The sequence below is a fragment of the Panthera uncia genome, chromosome X (assembly GCF_023721935.1).
Source record: "Panthera uncia isolate 11264 chromosome X, Puncia_PCG_1.0, whole genome shotgun sequence".
Taxonomy (NCBI): domain Eukaryota; kingdom Metazoa; phylum Chordata; class Mammalia; order Carnivora; family Felidae; genus Panthera; species Panthera uncia.
The window spans coordinates 81,861,425-81,876,162 of NC_064817.1; the positions used below are offsets into that span (position 1 = coordinate 81,861,425).

At 34.0% G+C, this 14,738-nt stretch overlaps 1 protein-coding gene across 1 annotated transcript in view; it reads left to right on the forward strand.

Annotated features, from left to right (window-relative positions):
- Window positions 1–14,738, forward strand: part of IL1RAPL2 (interleukin 1 receptor accessory protein like 2) — a 551,542-nt gene that overhangs the window by 254,187 nt on the left and 282,617 nt on the right. The window contains exon 4 of the mRNA XM_049644145.1: window positions 5,870–5,944. Coding sequence (XP_049500102.1) covers window positions 5,870–5,944 — 75 coding nt within the window. The remainder of the gene's footprint in view (window positions 1–5,869; window positions 5,945–14,738) is intronic.

Below are 14,738 nucleotides of genomic sequence, written 5' to 3' on the forward strand. Positions count from 1 at the left end.
AATTAGTCCCTATAGAGGTCCAGGATAAGTTTTCTAATAAAAATGTAAATCTTCACTCTGTTGTTCAGGGGCCCTGGTACTAACAGCTCTCCCATTCATTTCTCAAACAGTAACTGTGAATTTCAGATGAAATTTTTAAAAAGAAGAAAGAAATGAGTTTGTTTTTCCATGGCAGCATGTGCTCTAGCTAATCTGCAAATGCTATGTAATTACACTGGGTGCTGATAGATTTGTCTCTGGGCTGGTGGTCAGGATCCAGATGAACTGCTACAGTTGCAGTTTTATCATTACAAATGTCTTGCACATCTTGGCAATTACCACGCCTATACATGATATTGGAATTTAATGAGGTTCCACACCCATACATCCCACTGGGATGTGTTAGGGTAAGTGTAAATTCATCCCCTTTTATTTATGGGTTTAGGGGGAAAATGTATGTGTGTGGAATGTCCTACAGGAATCATGTCTCTGTCGGCCATTTGAAACAAAGCCATTCCCATGGATCTAGGAACCTTAGCTTAGTGTGTAGTCAAAGAGGCTAAAACCATTGGTTCAGTATTGAGCACTTGTACCTGTCTCCTGCCTACAACTTTTATCTGTCTTTCTGGCAGTTCTGCAAATGGGGGCTTTTGGTCACAAGGGGGCACCAAATGAGATAATGTATCCCTCATTTAGCTTCATCTCTAAATTGGCCATATTGTAACTATCTTCTTTACTTTACAAGGTCATTGTGTAGACAACATGAACTAATGTATCTGAAAGCACTTTGAAAATTATGAACCGCCTATAAATGTAAGACAATTAATATTATCATTTCTGTTAATAAATATCACTTCAATAATTGACATGTAACAATAATGAAATCAGGGTAAATGTATCCATAATCTATGGCAGGAGGTGAGGATGAAGAACAATGACTCCAAATTCATATCCTGATAAAAATTGGACAAGATATGCATCTTTGAACATGAAATACAATACTTACAGTTGCGTCCCACCAATCACATTCCAATTAATTCATTTCGAGGCAAGATATAGTTGCAAATAACACTAAGAAGAATTTCTAATAGGCTAAATGTCTATAATCTGGATGTGTAAGGCAAATTGAGAATAATTATACACAGAAATCAAAATTAATTTTATAAATAAAATGAAAGTGGCTAGATTTTATTTAATTTTAGTTTTTTTCATGTTTTGAATACCCAGCATATGCATGTTGTTCAAAATGTAGAAAAAGCATATAGTCAAAATTAAATTTTCCTCTGACTGTCTTTACCCCCCTCCACCATTCTTCAGCCACCCAATTCCTTTCTTCAGAGGATATCACTGTTAATCATTTTTACATGTATCCATTCAGAAATATTACATACTTAAACACATATGTGAACACACATGGGCACATACAAACACACAGTTTTATTTTTATACGCAGGATAGTATGCTATGCACACTGTTGAAAAGTGTATCTTGGAGATCTTTTTATAACAGATGTACAGATTTACCTAATTATTTTAAATAGCTGCATCATATCAGTATATGAAAACACCATATTTTTTAACTACTGTCCTACTGATGGATATTTTGGTTGTCTCTAATATTTTGCTATTACAAAGAGTAACAAAGAACAATGAAATCAAATGTCTTTTATGACTGGATTTTAAGTTCAAATATTTAAATTTTGTTTAAAGTATATCCTTTAAGTTCCAAATAATATTGAAATACCAGATTATTGGGGAGCCTGGATGGGTCAGTCAGCTGAGAATCTAACTCTTGATTTAAGCTCAGGTCATGATCCCAGAGTCATGGGATTGAGCCCCATGTCGGGCTCCACACTGAACACGGAGCCTGCTTAAGGTTCTCTCTCCTTCTGCCCATCTCCCCCACTCAGGCTTTCTCTCTCTCTCTCTCTCATAAATAAAAAAATAATGAACAAATATCAGATTATTAAGGGTAACTGAAATATTTAGGTAATGAAAACTATACATATTATATTTGTATGTTTGTCTACATTATGCCCAAATCAGCTCATCACAAGTGCACTCCTTAATCCCCATCACCTTAACTGATTCCCTCACCCACCTCCCCTCTAGTAACCATCAGTTTGTTCTCTATAGCTAAGAGTCTGTTTCTTGATTTGCCTCCCTGTTTCTTTTTTTCTCCTTGGTTCGTTTTGTTTTTTTAAACTACACCTATGAGTGAAATAATGTGGTATTTGTCTTTCTGTGACTGACTTATTTTGCTTAGCATAATACTCTCTAGCTGCATCCATGCCATGGCAAATGGCAAGATTTCATTATTTTTTATGGCTGAGTAATAGTCCATTGTGTGCACGTGCGTGTGTGTGTGTGTATACATACATGTGTATATACATTTATATATACATGTATATATGTGTGTGTGTATATATACATGTATATATATGTATATGTATATGTGTGTATATATATATATATACATATATATATATATATATATATATATACATATCACCTCTTCTGTATCCATTCATCAGTTGGACACTTGGGCTGCTTCCATAATGTGGCTTTCACAGATAATGCTGCAAAAATATTCAGGTATATATATATATCCCTTTGAATTAGTATTTTTCCTTTTTTTTGTAAATATCTAGTAGTGCATTGCTAGATAATAGAGTAGTTCTTTTTAAAATTTATTTATTTATTTAAGTAATGTCTACACCCAACATGGGGCTCGAACCCACAAACCTGAGATCAAGAGTCACATGCTTTCCTGACTGAACCAGCTGGGTGTCCAAGGTGCTTCTACTTTTAACTTTTTCAGGAACCTCCATACTGTTTTCCTGAATGGCTATACCAGTTTACATTCCCACCAACAGTGCCAGGAATGTTCTCCTTTCTCCACATCCTCTCCAGCACCTGTTGTTTCTTGTATTATTGATTTTAACCATTCTGACAGGGGTGGAGTGATATCTCAGTGTGGTTTTCATTTGCATTTCCCTAATTATCAGTGATGTTGAGCATCCTTCATGTGTCTGTTGGTCATCATGTCTTAGGAAAAATACCTATTCATTCTGCCCATTTATTTAAATTGGATTATTCATTTTATGTGTGGTAAATTTAAGTTCTTTATAGATTTTGGATACTAACCTGTTATCGGATATGTCATTTGCAAATACCTTCTCCTATTTTGTAGGTTGCTTTTTAGTTTCCTTGATTATTTCCTTCACTGGGAAGTTTTTTTTTTTTTTTTCCTTTAAGTCCCAATACTTTATTATTTATTTATTTATTTATTTATTTATTTATATTTTCTTAATGTTTATTTTTGAGAGAGATAGGGAGAGAGAGAGAGTGTGTGTGTGTGTGTGTGTGTGTGTGTGCATGAGTGGGGAGGGGCAGAGAGAGAGGGAGATGGAATTGGAAGCAGACTTCACTCTGTCAACACAAAGCCCACCATGGAGCTTGAATCCACAAACTGAGATCATGACCTGAACTGAAATCGGAGGCTTAACCAACTGAGCTACCCATGTACCCCCCAATAGTTTATTTTTACTTTTGTTTCCCTTGCCTCAGGAGACAGATCTGGAAAGAAGTTGCTATGGCTGATGTTAAAGAGCTTACTGCCTTTGTTCTCCTCTAGGGTTTTGATGTTTTCAGTTCTCACATTTAGGCTTTTAAACCAATTTGGATTTATATTTGTGTATGGTATAGGTCATCCAGTCTCATCCCTTGCTGCTGCTATCCAGTTTTCCCAGCACCATATGTTGAACAGACTTTTTCCCATTGGATATTTTTTCCTACTTTGTCAAAGATTAATTGACCATATAGTTGTGGGTTAATTTCTGGGTATTCTAGTCTGTTCTATTGATCTATGTGTCTATTTTTGTGCCAAGTTAGAAAAGTACATTTGATTCTATAAGGACAAGATGTGTTGTAGTCCATCAATAAAAATTTGTTGGAAAAATAAGAACAATTCACTAAAATTTTCCCATTTCAGGGGCGCCTGGGTGGCGCAGTCGGTTAAGCGTCCGACTTCAGCCAGGTCACGATCTCGCGGTCTGTGAGTTCGAGCCCCGCGTCAGGCTCTGGGCTGATGGCTCAGAGCCTGGAGCCTGTTTCTCATTCTGTGTCTCCCTCTCTCTCTGCCCCTCCCCCGTTCATGCTCTGTCTCTCTCTGTCCCAAAAATAAATAAAAAAAAAAAAAAACGTTGAAAAAAAAATTTTCCCATTTCAAGCAGTTTGGATATCAGAAAGATGAAGCTGGTGTAATGTAAAGCTCCTTTCTCAGCGAATTTCTAAGTGCACTTTGTTATCAACCACTATTTTGGAAATCTGACCAAATTTATATGTTTTCCTAACCTTACCTGTCATGTGATCAACTTTTGTTTCTTCTTCTCTTCTAAATGAGATGAACTTCCCTTATGTCAATAGGGAATTCCATTGCCAGTCAATTAATGATGGCTTAATGCTTATCTCTTATATGCCCAGCTCTATTCTGTCTCTTGTGAATTACAAAGACATATAAACCATTTCCCTTTAATAGGTAAGAGTTTAGTTGGACAGTTGAAGCAAGTCATAAATATGGAAGCAGTTAAAGGGAATTCAGGATATAAATAATAGCTTGATATAAGCTTTGTCATAAACCATTTTGTATTTGTGTTCCAAGTCCTCTCATTTCTTTCTTCTAGGTGCCTTTCAAATTTGCCTTTTTAAAAATTTCCCTAGATTCCACCATTGATGACTCTTCATCCTCCCTACTACTGTGTTATTACTGCATCCTCTTAGCTTTTTTTGTCTCCTCTAACCCATCCTATATAGGAAGTCAATCATCTTTAGATAACACTTACCTTGAGTCTTTTGTTGCTGTTCTACGAATTTTCAATGGTCTTGTAGTCTACTACATCATGTCCAAATTCCTCTGCATGTTTCTCATGATCCTCCAGAATTGAGCTCTAATTATTCTACATCATGAACAACTTGCTCTTCACTGTACCCCATCTAGCTCCTTCTCACCAGATCATTTTCCTCTGGTCACATTATGCTTGCTAAGTTCTACCTCTCTTCCTTGGTTTGTGTTAATCTTTCCTGAATTTCTTCTTCCTTACTCTCTACCTTTTCCATTCCTTAAGGTCTACATGGAAACCCATTTCCTTCATAAAACTTTCCCCAACTCTGCCAGCTAATTTTGGTCTCTCCCTTCTCCATTCCTTTACCACATAGTCTTATGGCTCAAATGATACAATCTGTCACTAGGTGGTAGTCATTGTTCTATTATTCCTTTCTTTTGGTGTGCTAATTCTGTGTTGATAGTCCTAGATTATAAATTGAGGGTAAATATAAAGGCTTTAATTCCTTCTTCCTTAACATTTGGCACAGGGCTTAGTGGACAAAAGTTACTCAGTCAGTATTTTTATTCATTATCCTAATGAAGGTACCAGTGTTTTATTATATTGTTTCAGAGGCTGAGTGAAGAATGGGGCATGATTCAGAGGTCTATTAGAAATGTCTATTAGGGTTGTATTTCATTAAGGATATTTAACAACACAAAGTACAAATGAAGATTTGTATAATCAGATGTTTATCTGATTATATATTTAAAATATATATTTCTTTACTTACAAGCTTATAAAAAGCACTCAAAATAGTCCATTTGTTTGATCTTGTTTGAAAGTGTAGCTGTTGAAATGACCTATTTACAGTGAATCAATGGTGCTCTAAATGTGCTGGGAAATGGATATTGTATGGATAGAGTAACAACTCAAGTATGAACGCTATCTAATAAGTGTTTACACACCATCAAGTCTACAAACATTAAATATCATTCACGATAGGATCTTTCTTATCCTGCAATTTATCTCAATTTTTCCATTACCTTCTTTCATTTTCTCTTCTAGCTTTACTCACAGACAAGCCTCCCAAGCCATTGTTCCCCATGGAGAATCAGCCAAGTGTTATAGATGTCCAGCTGGGTAAGTCCCTTTCTGGGAATAATAGATCCTAAACTTGCTCTCTGTTAACAGATGGGGAAAATTACATGAACCAGGAAAGGTTTATTGCCACTGTTATTACATGCAAATCAGTTTGTGTCTGCTCATTTATAACCCTGGAATTCAGTTTAATAGTTTAAGGAAATGAGTTTGAATCGCATCAAGGAATTGTAATACTAATTGGTTCCACTAGGTATTAAATGTGCTATAAGACAGAGCTTTTTAACTCTGTGATTGATTGATTCATAGGTGTCATGCATTGGTGACCAGTACAAAAACTTCATGATTGTTAACCAAAAATTTTCATTTAGAGAACATTAACTCCTGGAGAATAGCACTTTTTAAAATAAAAGAGCCCCTCAGTACAACTTGTAAAATGATTTGATAATATTATTTCCAATGGTACACTACAGGGCTATTTAAAACTTATTTTTAGGTTGAGATCTTGAATATTTATGAATATTTGGTGTTGGTAAAAGTAGCAAGTTGATTTATTGGTGCTAATATTTTACTGCAGTCTCAAATAAAGACACAAGGTGTTGAGCCTTATTTTTGAGTCCTCTACCAGTAAGCCTTATATTTCAAGAACTGTGAACTTGAGACTCAGAGGCTTGTTAGTATCTCTTCATACCATGGCCTTTACTCTAAACCATGTACTTTAACATTTGTGAGCTTTCATCCACCTAGGGTTTAATTCTATTCTTCAATTCGAAGAATTGCTTCAGTTCTAAGTAAGGCAACTGAGTAAATATACTGGAAGTGTATTGGGTTTATTTTGATAATATGATTTATTGAAACCTGTGAGTGTAGTGGTACCTACCAATTATATAGTCAGGGAAGATATATTAGTCACAATTTCATCCACTTTGTAATGTTTTTTACTCAATTTTTGATCCTTTCAATTCAATTTGGATTATTAGAGGGTTTTTTTTGTTTATTTTTGTTTATTTTTTTATTTTTTTTAATATATGAAATTTATTGTCAAATTGGTTTCCATACAGCACCCAGTGCTCATCCCAAAAGGTGCCCTCCTCAATACCCATCACCCACCCTCCCCTTCCTCCCACCCCCCATCAACCCTCAGTTTGTTCTCAGTTTTTAGAGGTTTATTTATATCTTGAGAATAGGTGAGAAAAAATTATATTCCTAAGAACTTGTTCATTTTTCTAAAAAGAATTATAGCACATTGTAGTTAATGCAGCATACCAGTAGGAGTACCAAAATTAAGTATTTTAAAACAAACAAAAACATGAAAAAAGAAAAGAAATATGTTATTAAGAATGGATTGTGGAAATAGTGAATATTTTGTAGATAATGTTGAAGTATTAGAATATGGTTCTCCCCCCACCACTTGTATTATTTTGAAGAATCATTACATTTTGTTAAAGCCAAATCTAGTTGGATTGACACATACCCTCAGTAATTTTTGCTTACATCTTTCCATCAATACTAGGATAAAAATACCTCAAGTTGTACTCTGTGGTTTGCCAGGAGTTACATGAAGCCATAGGCTGGCCTTATATCATAAGTTTTCATGAAGATTTAAGTGGATAATGCCTTTTTTATGAAAACTTATATATTATAGAGTAGAAATAAAAATTCAAACAACTATTTCAAATTTTGTCTTTGTGGCCCATGAGTGGATACTTCATTTTCCTCTTCTATTAGTCGAGCTTTAACAAAAAATGTTAGATAAGTACTTTTCCTAAGCAAGGAGAGAGACCACTGTAAGGAGTACATTTCTTTCAGATTCACTGGGTACAGAATTTGTATGTGCTATTTAGGACATCTCTAAGATATGTGCGTGGTATAAATGCGTATTCCAACATAGGTATATATGCCAATATAACCCACCACCAACACAACCCTGTAAAATTACTAAAGAAATTTGTTTTCAATAGTTGAAAGGGTGAACTTTTCAGGTTTTAATTTGTGACACAACTTGGAGACAACTTTATTGACAGAAAGATGGAGACCTGCCCATTTTTCATCCCAGAAAGGCTGCTTCTCTGAAATGCTAAAGCAACCATGTAATTCATGGAAAGGAAAACAAAATCAGTTAAACCATATCTTTGGCATTTCAAAAAGCACATAACTAGTTAATTTTAAGTGATTTTAACTTTCCGTATATTTATTTAGCACCATTTATTCACAACTGGAAGTTATTTTGTAAGTTACTCTTATGCCTCAATAGCAAAGTGATGTTAAGAGTACTTACTCCTCAGCGTCAGTGGGAGCTCTGCAGTCAGAATGTTTAGAAATCCCAGGTGTAGAAAAGACAGAAAGATAATTGGGTTGATTGGACATCCCTCTCTATATCTGGAAAATTTTCAGATTTCAGTAAGATCATGAAAACTTTTGGAAATAATTTTACTTTATTTTTTTAAGTTTATCAAACAAATTCAGCTTTAGACATCCTCAAATTAGATTAAAACTAGAACTACAAAAGAATACAGCAATCCAATTCAAACAGCCTAGCACATTACCAAGTTTGGGTTTTCCCAATCTCAGTCAGTACCTAACATCTGAGACAACATTCTATTAGATTAAAGTCCACCGTAGACTTTTTGTTACTCTTACCATTTAAACATGTTATCATCCCCCTTCCCTTGAATCTAAGATGGCCTTAGGGATATGCTTGATCAAAAGAGTATGATAAAAATGATATTCTGGGAGTTTGGAGGCTGGGTCAAAAGAAACCTTGAAGCTTCTCTTCAGGGCCTGGTCTTCTCTGAAACTACCATGCTATGAAAAGCTCAAGCCACATGGAGAGGCCCTAGAGAATGGGGCATCATTTGAATAAAGAGAGGCCAGTGAACATAGAGTCTGATAAATGAAGAAGCCATATTGAAAGTGGATCCTGTAGCCCCAGCTGCCCTGGCTTATGCCATGTAGTTCAGGGAGAAACCATTAAGGTAAACTGTTCTGATGTTTCTAACCCAAAAAGTTATGAGCAAATAAAACAGTTGTTATGCTACAGTAAATTAGGTAGTTTGTTAAACAACAATAGATACCTAGAACATACATTAATTTTCTCTAAAGAATTGTAAGTTCCATTTTCCCCATAGACAAGAATCCCGTGCAGGCATTTTATACAAAATGAGACATATTGAGGGAAATGCTTAAGTGCCAGCTTCAGGATAGTTTTAGAAAACATAGTCATGAATTATTATTTATGTGTTTCTTTGAGAATTACACTCAGTTTTCAGTTCTACATATCTGTAAAGGCAATCCAGTAAATGAAATTTTTCAGTAGAAATGAATACTTCTTTTGTTCATGGGTTGGCATCAGTACAGATATTTTGTTGTGTCTCTAGAGGAAAATAAACAACTAAACTTTCTCTTTTCTATAGAGTAATCCATTAGTCATCCACAATGTTATAGAAATTTACACACTTTTTGCTGACATAGTGATGACAGTTTGGTTGTTGTTAAATTGTATTCACATTGTAATGCTGAAAGAAGATTAATCTTAACCAAATAGCCATATATTTTGAGATGATAAACACATTTTTAACAAAACAATATGAAAACTATTTCTCTCACAAAGCAAACCTATCCTGCTAAAGCAGACTGTGGTAATGTATGAAATATAAAGACAAAAGCAATATACAAAACACAAAAAAATTCAATTTTGTCCTATCATTCCCATTTATTTTCTTACTGTGAAAGTAAATTTAACTTTAAATTTGATAAATAAACCTTTACTATACCAGTGCTAATTCTTTTTTTTGGCAGTTGAAAAGAAATATATTTTCATTTTTTCTAAGAAAAAATAACACTGCATTAAATGATATTAATTCATATTACATTTTAATACCAAAGTATTGAAACATCATTGCAAAATGTGCCCTACTTGAAATGCTAGGTAAACCATTCTTTAGGCACTGCTTATTTTTTTAGAACCCAAATGCATGCTTTACAAATTGTAACAGACTCCTAGAACCTTTGAAAAAGCCATGAATAAATGTGGATGAAAAGATTTGAGATCTGACATCTAATTGCAATTGAAGGTAAACTTGGAAATATAACCTGTTCTTCTCATTGATGATAACTTTTTTTTTGGAAATTTCCTAAGACTTAAAATAACCCAGTGTCATGCAGAAAATAAATATAAACACTGTTTAGTTTATCTTTTTGTGTCAAAGAGTCAAAAAGGAGGTTTGGGGGCCTAAAGTATATCAGAAAAACTCAGACCCATGGAACAGTTCAAACTAATTGAATAATACAGATGTTTCAAAAGGCTGGATAGTCATCTTTAGATGAATCTGATCCAGTATGAAAGATTCTCTTTATTTCTCTTCTATTGTCATTCAGAATTTATTTTATTTTTATAAGCTATTCAAATTCATATTTCATGACTGTGTTATGTGCTACTGGCTCAAACTTTCTTTGTGTATAAAGGAGTGTTAATCTTCATCAAAAATCGATTTCACCAGCATATCAGTTTCTACTGAAAATTGTATTAGGTCCCCTAAGAGACCACTGTAAAAGGCTCTACAAGAGTATAAAGCAAAATATATTAGTAAATGCAATACGCAGGACTACAAGGCAAAAATAAGTAACTAATTGAACCCTTAAAATAGGAAATTAGCTGTTCAACCAAATCTACCTTTTTAAAACTTTATTTAAATAGAAACAGTTTTTGAGTTCTTAACAGATGCCAAACACTATGTTAGATCCTGGGGATCTAGAGGTGAATAAAATAAGGTTCTTGGCCTTAAGGTATTTTCAGTCTAGTGGGAAAGACAGATGTGTATGCAGAATTACAATGCAATATGATAACTGCCAAACAGAGATGGGAAAAGGGAGAATGACTATTTTTGTGGGAAGACCTCATAAATTAACAGTTCTATACTCTGTTACTCAATATAATGATATATCTCTGTAACCTTAAACCAAGTACTAAATTTATTTGAAAATAATTAAAAATTATAAAATATATAATGTTATGAAGTAATAAATTATCCACCATTTGCTTCAATATGGCAATATTAAAAATGGAAACTTATGGTACCCTTGCATCTCTTCAGTTTAGCAAAATTAGTCAACTCTTTCTAAAGTTATCATAGAAACACAATCCCAAGCAAGTCACAACTAATTGAGTGAAAATGTGAAGCCAGAATTACTATCAATATAAATAGCAATACGTGATAATTTCATTAGCTTGAGTCATGATTTGATATATGCATTGTGGGTATAATGGTGGGAGCAAGGGATTTTTTGAATTCTTTGTGGTTTTTTTAATTTTTTAAAAAGTTTTATTTATTCTTGAGAGAGAGAGAGACAGAGCATGAGTGATGGAGGGGCAGAGAGAGAGTAGGACACAGAATCCGAAGCAGGCTCCAGGCTCTGAACTGTCAGAGGCCAACGCGGGGTTTGAACTCATGAGTGGTGAGATCATGACCTGAGCCGAAGTCGGACACTCAACTGACTGAGCCACCCAGGCACCCCTTGATTCTTTGTGCTTTTTATATACTCTTCCTACCCTTTTACCTTCAAATAATTCCTTGAAGGTCTTCATTTAATCTGGAATAAGTGAAAACCTTGGAAAGCAAAAAGATGGGTTTCACGAGTTCACTCAGCTTTCTTCACACACATAGTTGGAGCTGGTTCATGGCAGCATTCACTCTTCCTTGTAGGCATTCTAGGGTTAATGAGCTGTTTCCTAAAGATCTATTTCTTCAGAATAACATACACAAGCTTAGTAGCATGGGCCCTCCTAAACTGAAAAAAATTTTACTACCCAAAATGTACACCATGTGCATTATTTATAACTTTGGAAAATCTGGGCCAAGCCTTTTTCCCTATAAGTTGGTTGCCATATTAGTGCTTGAGATTGACACTGGTTTACTTACTTTGTCTTAGTTTCTATAACTTAGTTGTACTTAAGAAGAGAAAGAAAGCTAACAGTTTACAAAATATTTGCCTGTAATGTGACAAGTTGATTATTAATATTTTAGGAATAATATTGTTGCTGACCAGACCTCTATGCATGTATTGCGGTTTTGGGGCATTGCTGAAGTTTATGTCCCATGAGGTTTAATATAAGTTTGACAGTGTCTCATCACACTTATTAATGCCAAAAGCATGATTTTACACATATGGAAACAAAATTATTTAAAAATTCATTATGTGTTAGGCACTACAATATACATTTGTACATACACTGTTTTATTTATTCCTCATAAGAGCCCAAAGTCACTTGTGATGAGCACTGAGTGTTGTATGTAAGTGATGAATCACTGAATTCTACTTCTGAACCCAATATTGCACTGTATATTAACTAAACTTTAAGTTAAAAAAGAGCCCAAAGTAGTAGTAGGTATTGTTGAATTATTTTGCGGAAAAAGAAATTCAGCCTCAGACAGACAAAATTACTTTCTTTAGGCTACATATTTAGTAAGTGGCAGAAATGGAAGTTCGATCTGATTTGTTTGACTCAAAAGTTATGTTATTTTTATTATAGCATAATGACTATGTTAAGATTATCTAGGCCTCAAATTAGATCCTCAAAAAAAAAAAACTATTACTTTAATAGAGATATTGTAATAATATTAATAACTATATGATATACTTAACTATATAAAATAATAGTTATTTAACAATATCTCTACAACTAATAATTATTGTTATAATATTTACTATCATTTAATAATATACTAATAATAATTGTTATAATAATATTTAGTATTATTTTTAGTAATACTACTTAGTAATATTGATTGTTCAACAGATGCTAAATTCTGTACTAAATATTTTAATAGATTATCTCATTTAATTTTCTGAATAACTCTATGAAATAGATGGAACTATTTGTCCATTTTTAAAAAGCATTATTAAGGTATTGTTCATATGCCATAAAATGATCCACTTAAATCATACATTCAATGGTTTCTAATACATTGCATTGAATATGTAGATTGCTTTGGGTAGTATCAACATTTTAACAATATGTGTTCTCCCAATCCATGAGCATGGAATGTTTTTCCATTTCTTTGTGTCTTCTTCAATTTCTTTCAGAAGCTTTCTATAGTTTTCAGCCTACAGATCTTTTACATCTTTGGTTAAGTTTATTCCTAGCTATTTTGTGGTTTTTGGTGCGATTGTAAACGGGATTGATTTCTAGATTCCTCTTCCTGCTGCTCCATTATTGGTGTACAGAAATGCCACAGATTTCTGTTCATTGATTTTATATCCTGCAACTTTGCCAAATCCATGTATCAGTTCTAGCAGTTTTTTCATGGAGATTTTTTGGGTTTTCCACATAGACTATTACGTTGTCTACAAAGAATGAAAGTTTGACTTCTTCCTTGCTGATTTGAATGCCTTTTATTTCTTTATGTAGTCCCATTGCTGAGGCTAGGACTTCCAACGCTATGTTGAACAACAATGTTGAGAGTGGACATGCATGTCGTGGACATTCCTGACCTCAGGGGGAAAGCTCTCAATTTTTCCCCATTGAAGATATTAGCTGTGGGTCTTTCATATATAGCCTTTATGATCTCGAAGTAGGTTCCTTCTATCCATATATTCTTGAGGCTTTTATCAAGAAAGGATGCTGTATTTTGTCAAATGCCTTTTCTGCATCTGTTGTGAGGATAATGTGGTTCTTATCCTTTCTTTGATTAATGTGATGCATCATGTTGATTGATTTGCAGATATTGAACCAGTCCTGCATCCCAGGAATAAACCTCATTCAATCATGGTGAATAATTCCTTTAATGTATCGTTAAGTTCGGTTTGCTAGTACATGCAGTTATGCAACCATCACCTCAATCAATTTCATAACATTGCAACATCCCAAAAATAAACTCCATACCCATAGCAGTCACTTTCCAGTCTTCCACCACCACCCTCACCTCCAGCTCCAAGCAACCACTGATCAGATTTCTATATCTATATATTTCCCTCTTCTGGACATTTAATATAAATGAAATCATACGATATGTGTTATCTGCTGGATGTCTTCTTACACTTAGCATATTGTTCTCAAGATTCAAATATATAGCTGTATCATCCCTTTTTATTGCCAAATAATATTCTATTGAATGGATATACCACATTTTATTCAACTGTTCATCAGTTGAAGGACATTTTGGTTCCACTCTTTGACTCTTATAAATAATTCTGCTATACACATTACTGTATATTTTTAATATGAGCATATGTTATAATTTTGGGGTGTATGCCTACAATAAATTGTTGAGTTAGATGGTCACTCTATATTTAACCTTTTAAGGAACTGCCACATTTTTTTCCAAAGCAGTTGCATCATTTTAGAGGCCCAGGAGAAATGCACAAGCATTCTAATTTCCTCATATCCTCACCAAAACTTGTTATTTTCCATTTTTAAAATAATATTTATGGTAATAGTATGTACTGATATCTCATTGTGGATTTGATTTGCATTTCCCCAATGGTAATGGCTAATGATACTGAACATCTCTTGGTGTGGTTATTTGACATTTTATGTCTCCTTTGGAGAAAGGTTTATGATTCATTTTTTAAATGGGGAAATTGGGCTCAGAGAAGTCATAGAACTTACCCAAGTTAGTAAGCAATTTATAAGAAGTGAGGCCTAAGTTGGCACTCTTAACACTTACCCATAAGACCCATTAATGTGAATACTATATTTTACTCAGTCTTCTTGCACTGTGGGCTTGCTTCTTCTGTTTTTTTTTTTTTAAACCAGATTTTTGGACAGAAAGTGAGTGGATTCTATGAATAAGTTAAAGGAGTAGTCAGTGTGAATTGATTCAATGGAAAAAAATAA